The sequence below is a fragment of the Dermacentor silvarum genome, chromosome 7, assembly GCF_013339745.2.
Source record: "Dermacentor silvarum isolate Dsil-2018 chromosome 7, BIME_Dsil_1.4, whole genome shotgun sequence".
NCBI lineage: Eukaryota > Metazoa > Arthropoda > Arachnida > Ixodida > Ixodidae > Dermacentor > Dermacentor silvarum.
The window spans coordinates 117,773,841-117,800,282 of NC_051160.1; the positions used below are offsets into that span (position 1 = coordinate 117,773,841).

At 48.2% G+C, this 26,442-nt stretch overlaps 1 protein-coding gene across 1 annotated transcript in view; it reads right to left on the reverse strand.

Annotated features, from left to right (window-relative positions):
• Window positions 1–26,442, reverse strand: part of LOC119459121 (cytochrome P450 2C31-like) — a 58,676-nt gene that overhangs the window by 23,021 nt on the left and 9,213 nt on the right. The window contains exons 3-4 of the mRNA XM_049671147.1: window positions 23,484–23,590; window positions 18,974–19,278 (exon numbers count right to left, since the gene is read on the reverse strand). Coding sequence (XP_049527104.1) covers window positions 18,974–19,278; window positions 23,484–23,590 — 412 coding nt within the window. The remainder of the gene's footprint in view (window positions 1–18,973; window positions 19,279–23,483; window positions 23,591–26,442) is intronic.

The window sequence follows — 26,442 nt, forward strand, 5'->3', positions numbered from 1 at the left end:
GCTTAACGCTCAATGCGGCATCGCTTGTAGGAGACCTTCTTTCCCACATGACATTCTTCTACGCGCCTATGTGGGTAGGTTATCTTGAGAAACATTTCGTTTACATAACTGACGGGATGCATGGCGTGCCAATACTGTACTCCACAAGGCCGCTCTTCTTGTGGACCCAAATCAAGGCTTTCATCAGCTTCAATGAAGTCACGTTCAGTCATACATGCATCTATTGAAAATTAATGGTCCCACAACACACGTTAATATGGTGCTCACTGTCGGTGAGAGAGGCTTAAAGGCAGCTGTTTCAAATTGAACTTCCTTATTAAAATACAGGCTGAGAGAGCAGATTTCGTGGGCGTATAATCATATTGGCTCTTCTGCTTACAATTACAATGATAAACTGAGTAAAGTTGTAGGCTCGTGCCTACAACTTGTTGGGTCGCGACGTTTGCCTTCAATCGCGTAACTTCTGGCACATAGCTGCACGCTGGTTTAAGAATGCCTTTCCTTTAAAGGGACACTAAAGAGAAACCGGAAGTTGAGCTTAAATGATAGATTATCCTTTCACGATCACAGCCATACCCTTCTTACTGCAAACAGATGTTTAATAAGCCAGAAAATAGCGAAAAACTGAAGGATAGGTGCTGACGCCCCTTAGAATTTCCCGCACTACACGTTCGTGACGTCGAATATTACAAATGCAGGCCGGTCGCGATTGGTCGAGAGCGATTTATCACTGTTAATGAAACTCAAAATTAAATACACCTTAAACGTTCACAAACAGCATTTGCCAACTTTTTAAACCGTTTCAAGCGAGGAAGTACAAGTTTAGCCCAAAATTAAATAAGAAAAAATGGCATGGCGATACATCCGGTCGTGATAGTTTCGTAGTTTCGTTTTTGGTCAATGCATCATCGCGCGCGCCTGTTCCGCTCCACGGTGTTTGGTTGCGTGTTGCGTGGCTCGAAAAACGTTGACTTCGCGGGAAACAGCCAGAAAATGCCTCGTGTGTGTAGTGTTGAGGGCTGTATAAATGGCCCAAGGCGCTTGCTCCGTGGCAGCGGCAGTGTTGACTCGATTGTGTCCTTTCATGTGGTGTCGCGCGGTGAGCCCCGACTCCCCAGCGTTCGCAATGGCTCAGTGCTCTGCCGATGATAAAACGGCAAAAGAGCCAGAGAAACCGATGGTGTGCTCTCTGCTTTCTCGCCCTCGGATTGTGTGCATAATCCTGCCCTCAGAAAGTATCTTGGCGTGCCCCAGAGGCCAGTCCTTTCTCGAGCCGCTGTTACCTCAATGCGGCCTTCATCAAACCCCCTACCGGTGCCCCTGCAGCAGCAAACTGGCGGCTCGGTGAGTGCTGAATGTCATTAAATAAAGCCACGAAATAACCATACCGAGTACGTGCGCAACTTTCTATGCTTGTTCTGTCGGGAACATCGTCGCCTGGCGGACCGGACGCTTCGCCTTCCGTCGACGAAAACGAAGCTCTCCGCCGGCGCGGCCGGCGGCTCACCGCCATCGCACGCGGAAACACCTACCGCTCGAGCACGGAGGATCATTTCGCGCTCCGTTTCACTGAATATCGTTGAAATGCAGTCCTGCTTCCCTGACGAGCTCTTCGTCGCAAGGTTCAGCGGCAGCAACGGCATCCATCGCGGCAAACGCAAACGCAGCGACCATGCATGCAGCCATGATGCATCCAGTGCCTCGGCCGTTTACGCAAGTGGTGACGTATCATGGCGCATTCTGATTCGCCGAGAGCAATGAAATCTGTGACGACACTGCTTCAGCGCCAAATCTGGGGCGAGAGAAATTGAGGAAGAGATATTTGGGCTTTGTTTACGCATTTCTCCGCTAATAACTCATATTTTTGCACCCAACAAAAACTGCATGCATTCCTGAAGGTCCCTCTTTTATTCCAGCTGAACTTCCTGTTTCTCTTTAGTGTCCCTTTTGTAGTGAAGAAGAAGAACAGGGAGCAAGCAGTAGTGGGGCGCTCTCATAGATGTAGGGCGCGAGCTCAGATCACGAGCTCTTGGCACCGAGACCGTTGCTCTCTGGCGACTGAACTGGTTTTTCGCCTGCCGCTTGCCGTCAGTAAATCTCCTTATCAAAGTGGTGGAGGCGCTGGGTACCCCCTTCAAACCTGGAACTCCGAAGCCGGACGTTGCCCACCACTGCTCCGACAATGCCTGATGACGCCACCCAGCAAGACGCGGCCCAAGCTCCATCGGTCATCGTGTCAAGCGCGCTGCGTCAGCGCGATCCCACTTTCTTTAGCGGCACCGATGACTATGACGTAGAAGATTGGCTAACGTCGTTTGAAAGGGTGAGCGCGCACAACAAGTGGGACGACGCTAAAAAACTACGCAGCGTCCAGTTCTACCTAACACACGTCGCAAACCTCTGGTTTCGTAACCATGAGTCAGACTTCGCCAATTGGACGGCTTTCAAGAGGAGCTTCGCGGAAGTGTTCGGTCGCCCCGCAGTGCGCAAGCTTCGCGCTGAACAGCGTCTACGCGGACGTGCGCAGCAGCAGGGCGAGAACTTCACGAGCTATATTGAAGACGTCATTGACTTGTGCAAGCGCGTGAATCCTTCTATGCTTGAGCAAGACAGGATAAAGCACATCATGAAAGGCATAGACGACGACGCCTTTCAGATGTTGCTGGCCAAGGACCCACGCACAGTGTCTGAACTCGTGACCTTGTGCCAGAGCTTCGACGAACTACGTAAGCAGCGCGTCCTAGCTCGGCGGCAGACGTCAACAGACGATTCCCTCGCTGCGTTGACCATCGGCGGCGACCACACGGCGCTCCTGTCACAGATTAAGGAGCTTGTGCGTGAGGAAGTTGCTCGACAGCTTTCATTTTTTCCGACCACGCAAGTGCCTACGCCTAGGCTGACTCCAACCATCCGACAGGTGATACAGGAGCAGGTCACCGAGGCTTTGCCGTCTGCCGTTCAGCCGACTGGTGTCACCGCGCCGCTATTATTTGTGGTGCCGTCTGCTGCTCCTCCGGCTCCTGTTGCCGCGCCTCTGAGGTATGCGGATGCCGTCATGAAGCCACGTCCTCAACCAGTACTAACCCCTCAACCACCGATTCGACCACCAGCGACGGTGCTTTTCAGGGCGCAGCCACAGTACGCAAATCCTTGGCGCACTGCAGACAACCGCCCGATCTGCTATGCTTGCGGAATTCCGGGTCATGTTGCGCGATTCTGTCGCCGACGCTTCGCGGCGACCACGAATACGCCGAGATATCCAGACTACTCCTTCCGACCTCCCTATCGCACGCAGCCAGAACGAGAGCCTGAAACATGCGCCCGTGATCACCAGCCCACTTCCGATGCCCAACCTTTTGCTGCTCGTCCGTCCCCCTCACCGCGCCGCCGTTCTCTTTCGCCTATGCGTCGTCGGTACAATACTGGTGAGGTGGAAAACTGACTACCGCAGCTTCTGAGGCACGAGCTGCGCCGTCGTCAACCTGTCTAAGTCCTCGCTTGTCCCCCGCCAATGTTATTGAAGTGTTTGTTGACGGTGTACGAACTCTTGCGCTTGTGGACACCGGCGCCGCTATTTCTGTAATGAGCCATACGTTTTGCCGTTCTATCCGTAAAGTGACGACGCCACCTTCAGGATTTTCTCTCCGTACTGCGAGCGCACAATATATTCAACCCGTTGCAGCATGTACGGCCAGGGTGCTCATACAAGACGTGATCTACAGCGTTGACTTCCTTGTGCTGGCCTCGTGTTCCCATGACCTGATCCTCGGGTGGGACTTTTTGTCCCGTAACCACGCTGTTATCGACTGCGCTCGTGCTCAGGTAGAGTTCGCTGTGTTTCCCGAGACGCCTTCCACCCATGTGGCCGGTCCTGGGGATAGAAAGCTTGTCGTCACCGCCGATATTGACCTGCCACCTCAGAGTGCCGTCATTGTTCCCGTTTCCTGTGATGCCCTTTCCGACGCCACCGTTCTGTTCACGCCATCTGACTTGTTTCGTCGCCGCCACAATACGTCACTGCCTTTTGCCATCCTCGCGCTTCATCAAGACAATACCGGACTACTTGTTTGCAACCCCAACTCAGGCCCTCAGACTTTGTACCGAAATGAAACGCTTGGCCACGTTCAGCCTGTAGACGCTGCTGTTATCGTACCCCTTCACCCCTCTGTGCCTGAGACTCAGCATCCGCTGAACGCCCTGGCCCCTCACCTTGCGTCCGACGCCGTGCTCTCGGAATCTTTTCACCGTTCCATCGACAGCGACCTCGATCCGGCTGCACGGACGCAGCTTCTTGCCCTTCTACACGAGTTCCGCACTTCGTTTGACTTACCGCAAGCGTCACTAGGCCGAACTAATGCGGTTGTTCACACGATTGACACTGGGCCTCACGCTCCTTTGCGACAGCGCCCCTACCGTGTGTCACCTGCGGAACGTCGTGTCATTACGGAGCAGGTTGACGACATGCTTCAGCGCAGGAGTCATTACGCCTTCTTGCAGCCCCTGGTCCTCTCCTGTTGTACTGGTCAAAAAGAAAGATGGCTCTATTAGATTCTGTGTGGACTACCGACGCCTCAACAAGATTACTCGCAAAGACGTCTATCCTCTTCCTCGAATAGACGACGCCCTCGATTGCCTTCAAGGTGCCGAATTTTTTTCTTCCCTCGACTTGCGATCGGGATATTGGCAGGTCCCTATGGCGGCGTGTGATCGTCCGAAGACGGCGTTCGTCACACCGGATGGCCTGTATGAATTTACCGTGATGCCTATCGGACTTTCGCAACATTCGAACGGATGATGGACGGCATTTTACGCGGTCTGAAATGGAAGATATGTCTGTGCTATCTGGATGACGTCGTCGTGTTCTCTCCCGATTTCGCTACAGATCTCTCTCGTTTACGCACAATTCTACGCTGTCTTACAAACGCACGCCTTCAACTCAACCTGAAGAAATGTCACTTTGGGGCTCGCCGGCTAACCATCCTCGGCCACGTCGTCTTCAAAGATGGCATTCTCCCTGACCCGGAAAAAGTACGTGCTGTTGCCGAGTTTCCGAAGCCTTCTACCCTCAAAGAACTTCGAAGCTTTGTCGGCTTGGCCTCCTATTTTCGTCGCTTCGTCCGAAATTTCGCCTCCATCATCGCACCGCTTACGAAGCTCCTCGCCGGCCCCAGCGACCTTTCCCACTGGACACCGGCCTGCGACGACGCATTTGCGACACTGCGCCGCCTACTTACTTCGCCCCCCGTGCTACGCCATTATGACCCTGCTGCGCCAACCGAAATACATACTGACGCCAGTGGTATCGGTCTTGGTGCAGTTCTCGCGCAACGCAAGCCCGGCTTCCCTGAGTATGTTGTGGCCTATGCAAGCCGCACCCTCACCAAGGCGGAAGCGAATTATTCGGTCACCGAGAAAGAGTGCCTCGCGATTGTATGGGCGTTAGGAAAATTCCGCCCCTATTTGTACGGCAGGCCTTTCGACGTTGTAACCGACCATCATGCCCTCTGCTGGCTGGCTTCCCTCAAAGATCCCTCTGGTCGTCTCGGTCGATGGGCTCTTCGTATTCAAGAATTCGACATTCGCGTCGTTTACCGATCCGGGCGCAAGCATTCTGACGCGGATGCGCTCTCTCGTTCACCCGTCAAATCCGAAGCAGGACCTCCTTCAGCGGTGGACGTTTCCCTGGATGCTCTGACCATCACCGACATGCCTTCGGAATAGCGCAAGGACCCATGGATCACGTCCCTCTTGAAAGTTCTCTGCGCCTCTTCACCCGCTAGCCAACCCCGTGCCCTTCGTCGACAAGCCAAGCATTTCGCAATACGCGATTCACTTTTGTACCGCCGCAACTACCTGGAGGACGGACGTAAATGGCTGCTGGTCATACCCAAGCACTTGCGAGCCGATGTGTGTGCATACTTCCATGCTGATCCGCAACATGCTCATGCTGGCGGGCTGAAAACGTATCAACGGCTCCGCCAATGCTACTCGTGGGATGTACACATTTGTCCGTAAATATATACGGTCTTGTTCCGTATGTCAACAACGAAAGACGTTTAACCAGGCACCCGGTCAGCTGCCGCCTTTACCATGTCCTGCCCGCCCTTTTGAACGCATTGGAATCGACCTTTATGGACCGCTTCCGTGCTCTGTTGCTGGCAATCGCTGGATAATTGTCGCGGTGGACCGTCTGACGCGATACGCAGAAACCGCTCCACTCCCTGCGGCTGGTGCTCGTGACGTCGCTTCCTTCATATTGCGCCATTTCATACTCCGTCATGGAGCCCCACGAGAACTGCTGAGTGACAGAGGCCGTGTGTTTTTGTCCACCGTGATACAAGAGCTGCTCCGCTCTTGTCGTATTCTTCATCGCACATCAACTGTCTACCATCCTCAAACGAATGGGCTCACGGAACGTTTCAACCGCGCGCTCGGTGACATGCTGTCGATGTACATTGATTCTGATCATTCCAATTGGGACGTCGTTCTCCCCTTCGTGACTTATGCGTATAACACCGCAACTCAGTCTACGACGGGCTTTTCACCATTCTTTCTTTTATATGGCCGTGAACCATCCTCCACGCTTGACACAATTTTACCGTACCGCCCGGACGCCTCCGAATTCAGTGCAATTTCTGACGTCGCACAGCATGCCGAGGAGTGTCGTCAGCTGGCCCGCTCGTTCACGTCCGACAGCCAAGCTCTCCAGAAAGATCGCCGCGACACCGATGAGCATGTGCTGAGTTTTGCCGTTGGCTCCCTCGTATGGCTGCGAATACCTTTCAACTCTCCTGGCCTCACTCCAAAGTTTGCTGCCAAGTACCACGGGCCATACCGCGTCATCGAGCGCAGGTCTCCCGTCACTTATGTCATTGAGCCGGTCAACCCCTCCTCGGACAAGCGCCGTCTTGGTCGCGACACGGTCCACGTCAGCCGCCTCAAGCAGCATCACGACCATCTCATCCTTGCGTCCCCTTGAGTCGCCAGGATGGCTCCCCTTCGCCGCCGGGGTTATTGTAGTGAAGAAGAAGAACAGGGAGCAAGCAGTAGTGGGGCGCTCTCATAGATGTAGGGCGCGAGCTCAGATCACGAGCTCTTGGCGCCGAGACCGTTGCTCTCTGGCGACTGAACTGGTTTTTCGCCTGCCGCTTGCCGTCAGTAAATCTCCTTATCACTTTAAATGACGTCCTAATATAACTTTTATATTATTTAATAATGTTCTATATATTATTGCGATAGCAATTAAACGGACACTCAAAAGCAGATTTCTGCCGTCGGCGTCGCCGTCGCCGTGAGGTTCCGTATGACGTCAATGGAGATGAAATCGTCGCCGCGCGCCGAACGCTGTATGTGCGAGTGAAAGAGCGCGAGGGGCGCGCGCTTTCACGGGGAGTGAACGCATCGGCGGAGAACAAACGCGCGTTCTGCGCCGTGCTCGCTTAAGGGCTGCAGAAGTAGGCGTCTCTTTATATATGTATCACCATATAGACGTTTTCACGAGGGCGCTTCCGACGGTCTGGCGTGGAGAGTATGTGTCAGTGTTGCCTGTTCGGTCTGGACTGTGAGCTTGCCTTGCGCTTGCATTGCGGAGTGGTAGCTTTCCTTCAATGTTTCCGTTTATTTTTGTCGCGAATGACTTACGCTCGTAAATAATGACATATAAACTCATCAAAAGGCTACAGGCCAGCACTGTGCAGTTTATGGGTGCACAAACAACCAGCGGAAAATAACGATTTTGGGGACTAAGTGTGTCCACAACACAGCACTCCGCGAGACCACTGCCGATGTGATATGTTCATCACGTTTCGCCGGTTTCCTGCATCACCTGAGGACTTAGAATCCCAGTCTAATGTGAACTAATGCACACATCAGTAAAATAACGCATTTTGGTAAACCTTTTTCGGCACATTTCCCAATAGGTTGCGAGAATTGTCAGCTCTTCGATGCAATATTTTCTCGTATGTAGTGGCAGAGGCTACATTTGTTATTCTTTCAAACACGACTTCATTCCAGTGCCTAATACGGGGGCCACGCGGTGCACTTTTGATCGTGATCGAGGCCGATCTGGGTCAAATTTCTTGGTCGTGATTGGCTTCTTTGCTCAATCTGCGGAAGGGAGCCAATCGCGGTCGAACATTCCGATCCAGATCGTTCTCGATCGCTATCAAAAGTGGCCGTACGTGTGACACCGGTATAAGACAAATTGAAGCACTCTGCGAGAGAACTAGTCGGTAAATACACTTCGCAACTATCTGGAAAAATCGTGTCCTATGGAAGATGTATGCAGACCCTGTGTCTACCAAAACATTGTCTCTGCGTTCACACGCACCCTGCGCGGCCCTGCCCATAAAGTTAATAACTTCAACAGTGTGGTGCTGCATCGAGCTCACCCATCTTTGAGCGTTGTCTATGTGCTTGGGCAGCAAGAGAATGCAAAAACGAACGTGTCAACCTCATCAGCGCGGCCTAGCACCAGTGCTAGAGTTCGGGAACCGTAATGCGCTAACTGTGCATGGCGTAGAAATGCGCTAAATGAGCCCGCGCAAGTTAGAACGTAAAAAAATGGTATTCGCATGGGTACGCGCGGACAATCGCATCATGCTTGCAAGAATAACAGTAACGAAAAAAATAAATTATTCGCACAGTCGATCAAGTGAAATACTTACGTGCGTGCAGTGACCGCTTCGCTGACCACTAAGCGCTTTTCACTCACGGTCAGTAGTGGTTTACACTCATATGCATATGTATTTATTCGACAATTGTTGAGACTCGACATTACTTTATTATGGACATTGCACAGAAACTAGAGAAAGAGCAGAGATGGCCCTAACGCTTCAATATTATTGGCTTATTTCGGTTCAGAGATAGCGCACATGAACAATTCCTTCCGTACGCCGTATCTTCAATACAAACTTCGCGCACGATCTACGTTAAGGTTCACCGTGAGCGAAGCTTGTTCCAAATTTAGACATTCGAAAGAAAAGCCATTCCAGGTAAACAAACGTAAAAAATAGGTAAACAAATATCTCTTTATAACAAGTCCTGTTATAATCCCTATTGGGATTGACAGTATGAATAAATAAATAACTACTAAATACTAAAAATAAAAATCTAGCACCTGGGCTGTATCAGTTGCGCTGGCATCTGTGATCACTGTCGCGCGTCGGTTCGCTGCAGGTACCCCGCGCTGCTCGATCGCCACGCTTATGTTTTGACATTTGGTTATAAGCACACTGCACCGCACCAGATCCAATAAATTTTGCATGATTGAGCTGTTCAGTTGCGTCGGAAGCGTATGGAGTAACCACCGCATATCTACCAACCACTGACACGCGTCGTCGGGCCGCCGGCGCCTGGTTCTATTGCCCGACAGCTACGTACGCGCCTGTTTCGCTAAATGAGGCAACCCTCAACCGCGAAACCTAATGGTGATCAGATTCAATCGACAATACAGTCACATGTGCCCAGCAATAGCAATGAAATATACCGCTGATTATCACTTCAGGTCTCGACGAAGCAGACGCGGCTGCCGCCGCTACCGACGACGAAACACCACATCCACTGGCACTGGCTGGGCTTGTTGTTGCCATGGCACACCGCACTGAGCGCTCACGCGAGCACGTGAAACATGTAACAAGTCAAGCCGCACAAGACAAGCGAAACGGAAGAAAACAATCGAAATAATGCGCGGCGAAGATCACACAACCGAAGTGCGGCCGGCCTGCTCTCTCGTAAGGCGCACAGTCCAAACCGGCGGCATAACATGTTCTGACGCTAGACGTCGCCCGCGTCGGCAAATGGCGCTGCTCAAACGTCGGTTTGTGAAAAGGTCTATACGTAGAGCAAACGCGCCTTCTTCCGACGCGCGAGAGGCCGTGGGGGAGGGGGGGGGGAGGGGGAGGGAAGGGAGGCGACGTTTAGCTGCGGCACCAAGTGCCTATTTATATCAGAGGCTCCGGCAACAGTCACCAACGCCTGCACGCATTTTGAGCGAACGCGGGCAAAACGCCGACGGCGTCGACAACAGTTCTGCGTGTTGCCGGTGCTGCTGCATGTCCAAGTTTATACAGCTGATAAAGCTAATATCACTACTCCGTATAGCTCTCTACAAATTTGCTATCGCAATTGATGCTTCGCCTTTCAGGTGAAACTGCGCCAACTTTTTCGTGCTCTTCCTGCTGCTGCTTTGCTTTATCGCTAAGTTTAGGCGTCGCATACTTCTACTACAAAAAAATTGACAGTCGCTTAGCATGCCCTAAAGAATGTCTCCAAAGCGCCTGCGCGCTCACGAGACATTCAATAAATTACTTGGCGTTCTCATTCACATGTGTTTGCTACTTCTAATTACTTGTTTTCTCCCACCAAACGTCATCGGGTCGAGCGCCTCAATTAACTTTATCTTAAGTAACTGTGCCTTAATTAACTTTGCCTTCATTAACATCAGAGGTAGTTGGTTCGACTCCCACAAAAGGTAGTCAGTTTGACCATTCATGGTGGCACTATAAATTTGGTGCCATTAATTCTGGTGCCATTGCATTTTCCGGATGGTCCAATTTTCGACTGATGAGCCATCTAAGGCTTTCGCCTTTTTAAACCACGTGTGGCATCCCTCTGTCTTACTCTAACTCCGGGCCTGGAAACGCAGTTGCCACCATCGCAGAAACGCGTCCTCTTGCACAACTGTTGGCTGGTCTATAATGTTTCCCTTATTCATCATTATCATCCTAATTTGACGTCCACTGGAGGACGAAGGCCTCTCCCTGCGACGTCGAATTACCCCTGTCTTGCGCTAGCTTATCCCGACTTGCGCCTGCACATTGCCTAACTTCATCACCCCACCTGGTTTTCTGCCATCCTCGACTGCGCTTCCCTTTTCTTCGAACCCATTCTGTAACTCTAATGGTCCACCGGTTAGTAATCCTACGCAAATGCGTAGAATATCGGCTATCCCAGTTATCTGTCTGATCCACACCACTCTCGTCCTGTCTCTGAACGTTAGGCCTAACATTTTTCGTTCCATCGCTCTTTGTGCGGTTCTTGTTTCCGAGCTTCTTTGTTAACCTCCAAGTTTCTGCATCATAAGTTCACACCGAATGCAATGATTGTACACTTCTCTTTTTAACGATAGAGGTAAGCTCTCAGTCAGGATTTGGCAATGCCTGCCGTATGCACTCAAACCCGTATGCACTCAAACTCAAACGCCGAAATAACTTAGTAATTTATGGCGTTACTGAGGACTCATACGAGGAAGCCAAAACACTAGAAAACAAGATAAAAGAAGGTATATTCAAGGATATACTCGGCCTTGAAGTTAATTCTATTGAAAGAATTCATAGCATTGGCAATCGTTATGGTCCACGCCCATGCCCATTCGTTCTTCGACTTTTCGATTGCAGGAAAAAAACTAAATTCTTTCGTGCTGTAAAAAACTCAAGGGCACACAGATATCAGTATCTGGAGATTTCTCAAAAATAACAAGTCAAATCCGATCTAACTTATGGCGTTCACCGGCTGTTGAACAGACAAACGGTACAAACGCTTAACTATCACTTGATAAACTTGGACTCAACGGACGAATTTACACGTGGGATCCTGATAAACGCACCAAAGTCGAAATAACCCAGAACTTTGCACCTACCTTAGGTGATCAACACGTGTCGTCATCGGCGCAGGGTAGCGCGAAAGAACGCAGAAAGAAATGACAAGGGAACAAGACACAACAAATTTCTGCGCCGCTTTCGATTTTGTGCCTGAATGCTCGAAGTGACGTTAATAAAATTGATAAATTAGAAGAGATAATCATACTGTATTGTCGAGATATTGTAATAATTACCGAAACATGGCTACATGCACATATACATGATGCTGAAATTGCACCTGCCTCATATTTATTGATGCGCACAGAACGTGACGGCCACGGAGGCGGCATAGCTATTATGATAAAAAGTGGCTTAACATTTCAAGAAGAGCCTGGAATAGCGAACCATGAAAGTGCTTGGTGCACAATTCAGTTTGATAATACATCATTGTTAATAGGTGCTATTTACAGACACCCTGGAGCACCCGAGGAATATTACCTTTTGAAAGTGCATGATTACCCACACAGCTAAAATAAATAGCCGTACAAAGCTGTTATTAACTGAGGATTTTAATCTAGCTGGGATAGACTGGAATAAGTCAACTATCGGCAACAGAGGGGCAAAAACTGCGAGTGCCTGTTTGATATAATGTTTAGTTTTTCTTTATCACAGATTGTTATACAACCTACGCGTGTCCAAGGAAATGCCGTTTCAGTACTTGATCTTGTTTTAGTATCGCAGTCTATAACACTATATATAGGTATTGAAGAAGGGACTTTAGATCATAAGATGCTGGTTCTTACAATTTTTAGTCTGAGTATGAGCGCTGGGTGTAAGACAAAACAATTTCGAATAGCTTTCAAGGACTATAGCCGAGCTAATGGTGACACTGTTATTGACTACTTAGAAGAAATCTTCGATAGTTTCTCAGCTCAATCCTGCGGAGGCATTAATGACTTTTGGATAAAACTAAAAGAGGCTATAATGCACTGCAAATTTTCACACCTACAAAATTAAAAAGAAGTGAGCGGAAAACACCGCGGATCACGAGGAGCATAAGTTACCAAAAACGGAAACTAAAAAGACGTCGAAGTAAAGGGATAAATTCTGCGGGGATAAGAGCGCTCACATGCAAATTGAAATTAGAAATAAAAGGTGCAAAAGGCGATTTCTTTTCAAATAAGTTAACAAATTTCATAATGAATCAAACGCCGACGTTTTGGCGCTACTTGTGGAAGCCAGAATGCGTGAGCAGTAAAATAGAAGTGGCAGGTTTGGTCATAGAAAACATGCGCATTGTAGCAAATACATTTAAAGCTATTTCCAAACCGTTTTGACGCGCTTGCAGACTTTGAGTGCGCCCGCGGCAGTCGCTGACGCACGGATGGGCGAAGTTACGATGGCAGAGTCAGGCATTTTAAACTTTCTTTTGCAAATAGACACCAAGAAGGTGGCCAGGGCCCGATAATACATATATCAAATGTATTTTTGAAATGATACGTGTAACAGCTGTCTCCCTTTGCTGATTATATTTTCCGAATCGCTGAGTACAGCCTCTCTACCCGAGGCTTGACTATGCGCCAAAGTAATCCCCATTCATAAAGAAGGCAATAAATTACACGTGGAAACATATCGACTAATATCACTAACAAGTTGCTGTTGTGACTTAATGGAACACCTAGGAAGTAAAGCCGTCATGGACCTACCTGGAAGAAAATTACGTATTATATTTTATGCGACACGGTTTTAGAAAAGGCTGTAAACTATTACACAATTATTAGACATAACACATCACTCCGCATCAATAATTAACTCCAAATTTCAAGCTATTACCATATTTATTGATTTTTCGAAGGGTTATCATCGCGTCGTGCACTGTAAGTTAATGGAGAAAATAAAGTCTATCGCAATTGAACACAATCTAGTAGAATGGATAGCAGCCTATCTGTCAAATCGAACTCAGTATGTTACCATAAATAATTATGATTGCGACGAAATCGAAGTTTTTTCAGGCGTACCACAGGCGTCTGTATTGGGACCAGTATTATTTCTCATATACGGTAATGACATCACTGGTTGCGAAGAAAATGGAGTGAAATTGCGGCTCTTTGCCGATGACTTGGTAATTTAAACATGCGTGGAAGGAATCGATGACCAGCTTAGACTAAATACTAGACTAAGCAATACAGCCCTCTAGTGTGACATGTGGGGAATGGAAATTGATCTTAAGAAAACACAATATATGACCATAACTGATAGAAAAGCGATCTTTGGTTTCAATTATACAATAATGGGTAACGATTTAACACACAGTGACACAGTAAAATATTTAGGCATAACCTTTACAAGTGCGCTAAAATGGAATACCCATATTGATAACACATGTACAAATGCCTTCCGAACACTTAATTTTGGTTTCTTGTGAAGAAAAATAACGGCAGCACCATAATATGTGAAACCAGCAGCATATAAAACTTTAGTAAGGCCAATTCTTGAGTATGGTAGCATATTGTGGAACCCGTACTAGAAAGAACTCGCACAGATGTTAGATAGTATCCAAATAAATCGTTGCGATTTATATACTCTAAGTATTATCGACGCGAAAGCATATGTGCTCTTAGAATCCAAACAGCACTGCGTATACCCTTATTTGTCGGCGTCGTGTGGCTGTAATGAAATTTCTTTTTATGCTACGTCATGAGAACATTAATATAAATACGCGAGATTACGTGCAGCCACCGCATCGACACTCCCCTATAGAATCTGTCATAATAAACACATCAGGCAGCATCCGAAACACTGCGACCATCGAAATCTGGAATGCGTTGCCAAAGGAAACTGTAGAATCAGATTCTATGGATGGCTTTGTCTCACAATTGGAGCCATATTTTGGTTGCGCATGAAAGTATTTGAGCGCGTACTTTACAATGTAATGAAATGAGTCGGTTGGATGCTTGGACCGTGGTGCACGTGTGATTGTATGCTGCCTTATGATTTGAAGTGTAAATAGTGCAATGTGCTGAAGAGGGGTATTTTATTGAGCCCCGATAACTGCAATATTGTTATACGACTCATATTGCAATTGTTTTCAGCACATTTTGTTATTCCTGTATTCATGAGAAACAAAGAAATTGTCTTGTGGTGTTGAATGCAGCGCCGGTGTATGGCAGTTTTCTTTTCTTGCTTTTCTTGCTTTTTTTTCCTGTTTTTCCCATGCTCATATGCATTTTTACAATCCACTTTCTGTTGGGGCCTGTGAAAAGGCCTACAGTATTGTTAAATAAATAAGAAATAACCCAATTTTATTCTTCTGTGAATTTCCTTGTCTGATTATTGACCTACATAAGCGTACTCCTTTGCATACTCTAGAGGCTGACTGGCAATCCTGAATTCTTGTTTCCTTGCCATGCAATTGAACATTACCTCTGTCTTCTGAATATTATTATCAACCCAACTCTTACACTTTCTTGGTTAGGGTCCTCAATCATTTGTTGTAATTCGTCCCCATTGCTGTTGAACTGGCCAATGTCATCTGCAACAGAATGTCGCTGAGATATTCGCCGTAGATTCTCACTGCTAAGCCTTGCCAGTCGAAGAGCTTGAGTACTTCTTCTAAGCATGCAGTGAATTGCATGGGAGAGATTGTGTCTCCTTGTCTGACCTCTTTCTTGATAGGTAATTTTCTACTTTTCTTGTGGAGAACCGCTGTAGCTGTGGAATCTTTGTAGATATTTACGAAGATTCACGTATGCCTCCCTACTCCTTCTTTACGCAACGCCTCTGTTGCTGCTGGTATCTCTACTGAATCAAATGCATTTTCGTAATCTATGAAATCCTTCCCTTATTACTTTCTGCATAACACTTGTCACACTGAGAGTCCTCATACCCTTATGGTCATGTGGATGAGGCTGTAAGTCTACCAGAATACCCGCCACATGATGCGGAAAGACGCCAATTGATGTGCAATGTAATGACACTGCACCAAAGGCCCTTAGGCCAAGAAACCTTAGGTGTATGAGCGACCAATACATTGGAAAAGCGATGACTTGTGACCTCGCAAAAATTTCTGGACGGGGGCAACATTGCTGGAAATGTTTTTTTTTTCGGTCTTCTGCCTTTCTTTTGTTCTGTGCCAATTCTGTTCCAATTTTAGAGCGTGTTCATTAATTATGAGACGGAGTAGCTGGCGCTACTGAAAGGCACCAACGTCGCCCAAATAACATATAGCGAAAAGTAGGTTTACTCCGTCCGCTTACATGTAATAATTTCAAGTGTCCGTTTCATTGTTACCCATTTTTCTTGCTTAATCTTATACGAGAGCTGCAGCTGGAGCCAGCAGGAAGCTATTTCTTTAACGGTGGACATAATAAGGAATTGTTGACGCTTGACGCTTCACGCCATTCTTTGATGTTTAGTAAATTTACCATTGAAATCGGGAATATAATACATAAGCGTAGGAAAATCCTTTCGCCGCATTGTTTTTATATCTAAAATTCACCACACGGCGAAAAACTACTTGAAAGAGATATCGTGGGATCCGAGTTTGGAGGTAAAAAATATTAGTGCTCGTCTTAGTGCAGGCCGGCGAGACAGGGCGTTAGGGGTTTAGTTCTGATGAAACAGATACCTATTGCCTTACACACGAAGGATGGTCAGGCTCTTGCTCGAGTCAACTCGATCAGGATATTGGGCCTGTTACTGGACGCCGGAGGGTGTAAAGCAAAGACAATCGCCCACATCACGTCCAAAACGGAGAGTATGATCCGGCTCATCTCAAGAGTCTCGAAACGAAAAGGGGAACTCAGAGAGGACAATCTTCTCAGGATATATCACGCGTTCCTGATGAGTCACATTATTTATGTGGCATCTGCCCTAAATTGGACTAAGACAGAAAAGAATAAAATAGACACGCTCATGCGCAAGAGCATTAAACGAGTACTGGGATTACCAGTAACCACTAGTACGGAGAAGCTTATGCATCTGGGCATGTATAATACCATCTCGGAGGGGATGCCGGCCCAAAGAACAGCACAAATTGTCATGCTATCTACATCCAAAGCCGGCAGACTTTTACTAGACGCAGTAAACTGATCGAGCTCCAAGCCTGATTAACGACCATGAAGAATCACTCTCGGAAACAATACGGGAGTCATTCGCTGTTAGTCCTTTTCCTAGGAATGTTCACCCACAGTATAATATTGGGCTATTTTAAAGACAGTCGCACATAGCCCAAGCTTGACAGCATTCGTAGATGCGGCTCGATATGGACAGACCAGCAACTTTGTTTCGACAGTAGTTGATACGAACGCTACACTCATCAACGTGGCTTCTTTCCGTCATATCTCCATCGATGTTGTAGAACAGATAGTCATAGCTTTGGCAATGAGTGACCTTGTGCGTCCCAATATATACACAGACTCTTGTGCGGCCATACGCGCCTTTGCATCGGGTTCCATATCCCGAGAGGCGGCGGCCATCCTCAGAAATAGGATGTTTACTGGTTTTCACTCCATTACGTGGTTTCCAGCCCACATGGGTCCGAATATTCTTAAAAAATTAATTTATGGGGTTTTACGTGCCAGAACCAGTTCTGATTATGAGGCACGCCGTAGTGGGGGTCTCCGGAAATTTGGACCACCTGGGGTTCTTTAACGTGCACCTAAATCTAAGTACACGGGTGTTTTCGCATTTCGCCCCCATCGAAATGCGGCCGCCGTGGCCGGGATTCGATCCCGCGACCTCGTGCTCAGCAGGGATCCGAATATTCTTATAAATCTTCCAAACCCCAATGAGCTTGCTCATAACCGTGCGCGAGATCTTACCCGCCGAGGCAGTATGGAAGCTTTTGGGGGGCCGGACGAAATTAAGCACAGCGACCCATTACTTACTTTCCACGAAATAGTTTCTCACTACCAGTTAGAGCGGATGAGTTTTCCACTACCTCATCCTAAGCTTAACAGGTCTCAATCGTCCTCATTTAGAATGCTCCAAACGGGGTCCTATCCTTCGAGGGGCTTTCTAAGTCGCATCGCCCCAAATATAGAACCACACTGTCCAGATTGTGGTGTGCATTTCTGCACATTGGCTCACATGTTCTGGCAATGCCCTGCGTTACGTAACGCACCGTTAAAGAAAGAAGCAGACTGGGACAATGCCCTTAAAGCAGCGTACTCTCAGTCCAACTCCAGGCTGTCCAGAGGGCCTGCGAAAGGGCGGAGGACCACGGTCTCCCTGCCCCTACGTGGACGCGGCCAGCGATTACTACGGACTTCCCACAAGGGGTCCCCACGTAGTTCCTCAGGACCAAATAAAGTTCATGTCTGTCTGTCTGTCTGTCTGTCTGTCTGTCTGTCTGTCTGTCTGTCTGTCTGTCTGTCTGTCTGTCTGTCTGTCTGTCTGTCTGTCTGTCTGTCTGTCTGTCTGTCTGTCTGTCTGTCTGTCTGTCTGTCTGTCTGTCTGTCTGTCTGTCTGTCTGTCTGTCTGTCTGTCTGTCTGTCTGTCTGTCTGTCTTCTGTCTGTCTGTCTGTCTGTCTGTCTGTCTGTCTTCTGTCTGTCTGTCTGTCTGTCTGTCTGTCTGTCTGTCTGTCGTCTGTCTGTCTGTCTGTCTGTCTGTCTGTCTGTCTGTCTGTCTGTCTGTCTGTCTGTCTGTCTGTCTGTCTGTCTGTCTGTCTGTCTGTCTGTCTGTCTTCTGTCTGTCTGTCTGTCTTCTGTCGTCTGTCTGTCTGTCTGCTGTCTGTCTGTCTGTCTGTCTGTCTGTCTGTCTGTCTGTCTGTCTGTCTGTCTGTCTGTCTGTCTGTCTGTCTGTCTGTCTGTCTGTCTGTCTGTCTGTCTGTCTGTCTGTCTGTCTGTCTGTCTGTCTGTCTGTCGTCTGGTCTGTCTGTCTTCGTCGTCTGTCCTGTCCTGTCTGTCTGTCTGTCGTCTGTCGTCTGTCTGTCTGTCTGTCTGTCTGTCTGTCTGTCTGTCTGTCTGTCTGTCTGTCTGTCTGTCTGTCTGTCTGTCTGTCTGTCTGTCTGTCTGTCTGTCTGTCTGTTGTCTCTGTCTGTCTGTCTGTCTGTCTGTCTGTCTGTCTGTCTGTCTGTCTGTCTGTCTGTCTGTCTGTCTGTCTCGTCTGATCTTCATTCATCTGTCACCGGATGAGGATTAAGCTTCCGTAGTCGCAACACTGTTCTTAGTGTAAACCATTTATAACAGCAGATGTCAGTCAATTGTAATACTGATTAAAGGCGGCCGGCCAATGGGAAACAGTTCGTGAACGGCAAGCTTTGTACTTTGAGCCCGCGGTTGTCGGTGTCCTCTTCGCGAGGCATATTGAATACACTCCATCATATTAATACACAAAGCTACTCATTTTGAAGTGGCTTGAAAATGATTAGAAAAATGCGCATTTTGCTTACCGAACAAAGTTATCCAATTCCTTCATGACTCCCTCCAGTTTTGCATTCCTTGAGAAAGGAATGTGATTGAGCAGGTTTCGGATCAGGCCCGGTAAGAACTGAATTCCCGCGCTTCCCATCATTCCGCTTTTCAGCTTGTCAAGAATGCTGGTCGCCTTACACAAAGCTGCGTCATCACCGGAAAGACCGTTAGGGTAAAAAAAGGACAGTATATGCTTGGTCACACAGGCAATGATGAGCGTGTGAATGCTTATAGGCTGGCCCTTTGTAGCTCCTATCCTGGCCTCAAGTTGGTGGAAGTCATCCTGCAATACGCAAAGAAAATCCAATTACACCTTGGTTTGTGCTCGACCTTTATCCGACATAAAATACCCTCTGCCACAGAAAGCGACAGAAATAACATGTTTCTCCTGTACCTCCAGGCGAAGCAACGCTCTTTCTGAGTCAAGGGCGTAGTTATTGACTTTACTTTTAAGGAGTGCTTCCAGAACGCCTTTGACTTCCAGTCTTTTGAGCTAAGTGAAGATTCTGGGGCTCAAAATTCCCGAAAAAATATATTCGCGGGCCTTGGAGCGCCCTAAATATTTTACTGTTTTGCCTGTTCTACGACCGAGTTTCAGTTACGCTTCCGAAGTAGTGTACTTGTCCTGCTGTCATGACCCAGGAGGCAGTCACGTGGGAGAAGGACATCACGACGTTTTGGCACTAGTTCCGCCACGGTCAATCTAGTGCACTGTTCACAACTTACTTTCTAGAGTGTCGCTAAAGTGAAACACAGAAGTCGCTTAATTTTGGTCCCTCACTTTGGAAACAAGCAGCCACCGGGAGATATAGAGCACCGTGCCTACTCGCCCTTCCACAACCAGGCCCCACTGCCAACCTTTTAAATAATATATTGATTCATTCATTCACGTGTAGTCCTGACCACCGACGAACGTAGAAAATGGACAAAACGGTACGCCTTCCAATTTTCGGGTTGCCGCGCTCATAAAAGGTGGACTAAACTGCGCGCCACGCATTTCCTTATGTAAAGGCAGCTATCATGTTTACGGGACATTTATACAAGTGAATTATACACGCTACTTCTCCTTGATCAACCTGAAAGCTCCGTGCCGTATCTATTAGCCCAAAAGCCTTGATGAACGGAAGCGGTTTGTTTAGGTTGGCGGAAAGAACACCAAGTTTGCACGTGACGTCGCATTCGTCGTCTGTCTTGAGCTTCCGCCATTGATGGGCGCCTGTCATGTATCGCCATGTATTCGCCAATCACATCGATGCATACGCTGTGCACGTTTATACATACCAGCTGTGAGATGGCAAAAGTTAGAAGCCCTGAATTTCGCCCAACGCACATTGACTGCCTTGTGCGACCACTGCGAAAAAGATACACATGTGCGACGGCGTGGACTCGTACAAACTGCGCGACCTGGCGGATGCGACTTCAGACACCTAGTTGCTACCAGCCACGTTGGACGTAGATAAGTTTATCAATACCTGGTGCTGTCTACCAGCTACGTCATTCTACTACGGAAAATGAAGCTCTGCAAAGCGCTGCAAGTTCACAATTATATTGGGCGAGGAACGTAGTGAAGCGCCTGCCTGCCAGCCTTACCGTTATCCTCATCTAGGCGAGTAAATGGAAGCACGTTCCTTCGTGTGAGGAGGTGAAAACTTCTTGCCTCATTACTATTTCAGCACCTTCTCTCACGAAGCGCCACCTTGTCACACAGTTTCAACCGTGCCTGCACGGTTCTTATGTTTGTGTGTGGGTCTATTTGTCTCTGCGAAACATGATTTAAGTCATCTATTCCTGCTTTTCGTGAATGTTGGTTTACTAGTTGGTAGGCGCTATCAGTCGGAAGGGGAATATTTTGTTTGGTGAGACACAAGTGGCCCAATATATTTAAGCATGCGGCAATATTCCGTGCCTACTGTGTGTTTGGTATAACTGCAACCGCTTAGACAAGTAAACAAGACGGTGCTCGTGGGCTTGGCAGAAGCTTTAGAATTAGGGCCCCCAATACCTTGGGGCCCCAAGACCCGTAGCGTTGCTCGGTCTTGGGTTCGGAGGAGCATCTGAGTTTAGAATTGGGTGAGCGCGCAACCCAAGCATCATTGCGCCGCGCGCTTGGGACGCCGCAGTGGCGAAAATAGAAGGCGCTTGAAAGCGAGAAAACAAGAAAAGTCTTTTTACAAGTTACGCCTAGAGCAATGCATTTTTAATTTTAAAAAAGCTCCGGGGAATGTTTGTAATAAACATAAGGACACCCGCCGTGGTTGCACAGTGGCAATTGTGTTGGGCTGCTGAGCACGAGGTCGCGGGAACGAAGCCTCATTTCGATGGGGGCGCAATGCGAAAACACCCGTGTGCAAAGATTTAGGTGCAAGTTAAAGAACCCCAGGTGGTCCAAATTTCCGGAGTCTCCCACTACGGGGTGCCTCATAATCAGATCGTGAGTTTGGAACGTAAAACCCCATAATGCTTCTAAAAATAAGGACGACTTCTTTCTGCCATGTTTAAGCCGAAAGGGGGGAGTCCAATAATGCCTACCCGTGCACAGCTACTGTCTTCTGACGTTGCCCTGGGTCTCTTCCCTCTAAAAACGCTCAAAATCACCCTGAACACGGACAGTTTGCCTTGCAACCTTGCCAGCATTCCTCCATGCTTGTCTGCAACCAACTTCACTGAGTGATAAGAGCTTTGGATGGCTGCGGCTCGTATGTCTCTCTCGGCTATCAGACGACTGCTGGTAGCGAAGCCACCGAAAGGCGGCTTCGGAACCCACTCCATTTCTCGCATTAAGGGTTTTTGGGTTTACGCGCACGCAATAACTCAAGGCTGCCTTGCGTTATGCGCATGCTCAGTTTTCGCCCGGTAACTTCGTGGGGCCCTACGGATACTGGGGCCCAAATTCTAAAGCTACAAACTTTTTTTCAGACTGCAGTGTGTTTTAATTGGGCTGCCATGTTATCACCTTTGGAAAACAGTGCAGATTGTTTCCTGGATATATGGATGGTTCTGCGTAGTTTAGATTCTCGGCAGCGTTAGTTCTGGTCCGGTAGTCGAGAAATACGGTAGATTGGCACGATGCCGATGCAAGCATGAACTTCTGCTTGAAAACAATATGCAGCAATACGAGCAGCCGGGTAAACCCTCGAGCCTGACAGTGGCGGACACACCGACGGAAGGGAACGTTCTAAATTTTGCCATTCAATTCCTTGCTAAAGTTTGCTAACCTAATTTTCATCCATGCTTGCGAACGACCACATATAGAATGTATTTATTGGAACTACAGCTAGGCGCAGCATTAAGACACAGTCAATTGGACCTAACAAACAATTAAAAAAAACATCCATTTTGCTGAGCACGCGGGGAAGTCTGCTTCCTTCGTCGCAATAAACTGCCGCGTGTGTGAAGACCACCGTTTTCTCCGTGAGGGTCATAGAGCCTATGCATGAAACTGCCGGTTTCGGCTGCCTACCTGTGCCTTTTGAACAATAAAATGCGTTCTAGAAAGCCATTTCTCAAGCAACTTTTCCAAGCTGTGACGTCGCTGATATGTCGCAAATCGATGTGCCACGTCATTAAATAAATTTGCTGGTCGGTAAATAAAACAACGTTTTGGTAAACAGACATAAATGTAGCTAAATTCAGTGACAATAACAATTCGATAAAACAGCAAAAATGGTGGTCTGCTATGATGATAGTTATTGCGTGGCCCGATGAAGCAGCATGTGAGAACGATGAACGAGATAGAGAGAATGAGAAAACGCGCCGATCTCCACCTCCCACATGACTACCCCCAGTGTGATGACATCATGACTCATTCACCTCCTGGGAAATAAAATAAAACTGGTTTGTGGAGATCCTTTTATAGTAATTTTTCCTGGTCGTGTCAGACATGAAGCTATCTAATTTAGGGCTTCAATATCAAGGACCTTCATTTAACACACAAAAATATTAAAGCGACAATACAGCAGAAATGAAGCACTGACTATGAAAGTAAATTTATGAAGGAAAACGCAGCACATATACCGTACCTTCGCAAACCAATTGAAAATAGCGAGTACGCGGACAGGAAAAGAGGTTTCGCTTGCGATTATCTCGGAAAAATATTTATTTTTCAATCAGGGCGAGTGCTAGAGCACCGACAGAATTTTCACCAGATTATCTGATGAAAAATGTCCTTACAATTTCAAGTTCCTTGTTCGCTTCATCCTATATTTATATAAACCGGTCTTCTGGTGCACCCTTTACATTGAACTGCCAAATGACGGCAGTGTCTATATTTTTACGTTGATTTCGGTGTTGCCTGGCATGATCAATGAATCATTGTCCTCTTTGTCCAATCCAAAGTTTGACTGAGTTAGACAACTCTGAGACAACGTAAAACCAGACACGGCATTCATGTGTGATTTATTTGAAATATGATATCATTTTCTGAAATATTTCTACAAGTATCTGACAGGAAAACAGCTCTCCCTATGTGTAAGTGTAAAGTGCTCTCACCATCATGTGCTCCTCCATCGACGTTTTGGCAAAACCAAGGTTATGCAGCAAGCTCATACAATATCTCCTGTTTGCTGTCCAGCATTCTCCGTTTTGCGTAGATAGTCCTGGAAACATTGAAAACAAAACGCTCCTTGGTATTGGTCCCTTCCCTTCAAATAAAGCTTTTACTCATTCACTCTTCTTGGTATTGCAGTGTAAATGTAGAGAGCATGAATAAAAGCTTTATTTAAAGGGAAGGAACGGCTCTCGGCCACTATTGAGGATTCGGTAGGAAACTGTATGGATTATGGGGTTTGGGTGTAGAGCACCTCCATTTCAGTCTTTATTCTTCCCGCCTATATGTTGGACCCCCGTGCATTTTACACGGCACATTTTCAATTCCATCTCGCATGGGCCGGTCGACCTCTCCTACACCACACGAAACAAGCCACTTAGACCACCGTACGCAGCGATTGAGTTCTGTGTTTCAGAATTGCATTGTATTCGATTTGCTAGAGTCCATATGTTACCGTTTATTAAGGGATGGATGCCGGATTTCGTTCGTAAGAGAGCTTAGAAGCTCCGAATGAAATGTTGTATATCTGCTTTGAATCCATGTCTCTTGGCAATGAATGCCTCCGATACATATGTTTGTAGTAGTAGCTTGTTTGGATTGGCACTATTTTGTCAAGATGGAAAAGCAAAACTATGCAGGTCTCAAGTGCTCTTGGATTTGGTGTATGGGTAACATCAATGTGCAGCAAACCAAAACGATGTATCACGGTAAGAAACGCACACCGGATTTCGACGACGAGCGTGTCCCGTATAACGGCAACAGCCTCTCCACGGAGATGGCCGTCACAACGGTGGGCGGTGCTCGCAAAGAGGGTCAAGCACAGAGCTCTAAAACTGCCTGACACGAACCTCCCGGATCTGAACTGATACGTCCACAGAAATTTCGAGTTTAACTTCATGGCCGAGGGGATGCGGCAACACTCGGTGCGTTCCAGGTCGGCGTTCCGCAACTCTCCAGGCGAGGGCAAGGCACGACGCTGCGACTCCACAATACCCCTGCGGCTGCAGTGACGCTCTACGCGCTCTCCAAAGTCCGCAAAACAAAGTGGAAACGACTCGAGGTGCACCAAAGCAAGGACCTCAGGCCTGGGACTACCGCGCACGTCGCAGTGAGCTGCCACTATGGTAAAAGCGGGGTCTTGGTCTCTGGAGCTATTGGCACGCAACGTGCAATGTCCTACATCGAAAAACAGCAAAAAAGATCCGGGTGGTAGCCTCCTTCTCTAGAGCCTTTGACAACACCACCGTTCGAGATTGAGAGGCGCCCTCACGGTCTACGAGCAACAGAGCAAGAAAGGGCCTCCATACGGTACCTGCGAGCCTTGTCAGGAGGCCCACAACATGTAGTGTGCGTGGATATCCAAGGCACATGCACGTAAAGAAGAACGCCACATTGTGCGGTGGAGCACCTCACACGAGCCGTCGTGTGAAAGGAACGTCGTGAGCATCTGAAGCTGTTCATCGAGGGCTCTGTGTTGCAAGACTCCATGCGGCCGCCATCATTCAAACGCTACCGTGGTGCGAACACCAACGAACGATAGACCAGGGGTCGTCGACGACAGCCGATATCTAGGGCCTGAGCCCTAGATATCGGCCTTCTTGTGGTGACGATATCACCACCGAAAGACTTGGTTCTGTACGATTCGCGTGCGGCACTGAGCGTCATCCTGCAGCTACCGTCCAGTGCGCGAGATACGCAGTGAATTTGCCGCACGAGCGCAGAGGTTTCTAAGGGTCCCTTTGCAGTAGGTCGCAAGCCACGGGGGCGTACCCCGGCAAGCGTCCACCAGCTGCCGTTCGCCGACGTTCCGCGTAAAAGCTAAGTCACGCGTCTTATTATTCGACGCCACGTACATCAGCAGCACCCCAACGCACGTGTCGTGCGCGGGGAGAACGTGACCGCAATTCCGCATGCAATATTTGCGGCCACGTTAGAGTTGCTACGGTATGGAGTCGGGTGCATGTGGACGCAAGTGCGCAGGCAATGCTTCTGTCTCACCGTTACGGATAACTGCAAGAACTGGCGTAAATCGGAGACCCACGAACTCTTTCTCCGTCGGTAGAGTGTTTTCGTGGCACCGACTACTTCATTATCTTCCTTCATATGGTAGTGTCATATGGTAGTGTCACATGGGAGCGTCCCACAGGCTCCTTGGGGCTTTCTCCAGGAGGTCGATGGCTCATTTTTTTTTCTTGAAAGTTTAGAGCATGGTGTGAAAGCCTAGAGCACAGTGTTAGAAGTACAGGTGGAACGACGGAGTGCCGCCGCCGTGCACTCGCTGCGTCGAACTTCGCTACCTCCGCTCCATCGCGCCGCGAGATGGCATGAGCGGTCGCGTGGCCGACATCCGGGTGAGCCGGCCCCTATTGCGCATTTGTGGACGAGCGGTCGCCGTCTATTCGAAGCAGTTGTCGCCAGGTTGCGCCCTTGTTTTCATTCTTTGTGTGCGATGACAAGCTGTGCTCTTCGTGTGAGCAAGCCGTGAAATGGGCAAGAAGTGTTTTTTTTTTTTTTTTTTGCTAAGACACCTGCACTGAAAAAGTGTCGCTTTTTGCTGCACCCCGAGAAACGGACCGCCTGAAGATATGGCGCCATGCGATTCCGCGCAAGGACCGCGTGCTGCAGTCGGCTATGTGTGCGAGAAGCACTTCGAGCTGAGGTACGTGACGAAGCGGTCGGAAGCAGTCTACAAAGGACACGTTCTGATGAGTTCACCGCGAAAGGGGCCCCGGCAAAAGACACCGTGCCGACGAAGTTTCCCGACTGCCCTGCTCATTTGAAAAAGACTGAAAAAAAGAAAGACGCCTGCGGACCGTTCGCACCCTCCTGTCACCAAACGTAGCCGTGTCAGACTGGAAATCTTTCTCCCCGTGTGAGATCTACGCTTGTAACAATCAGAAT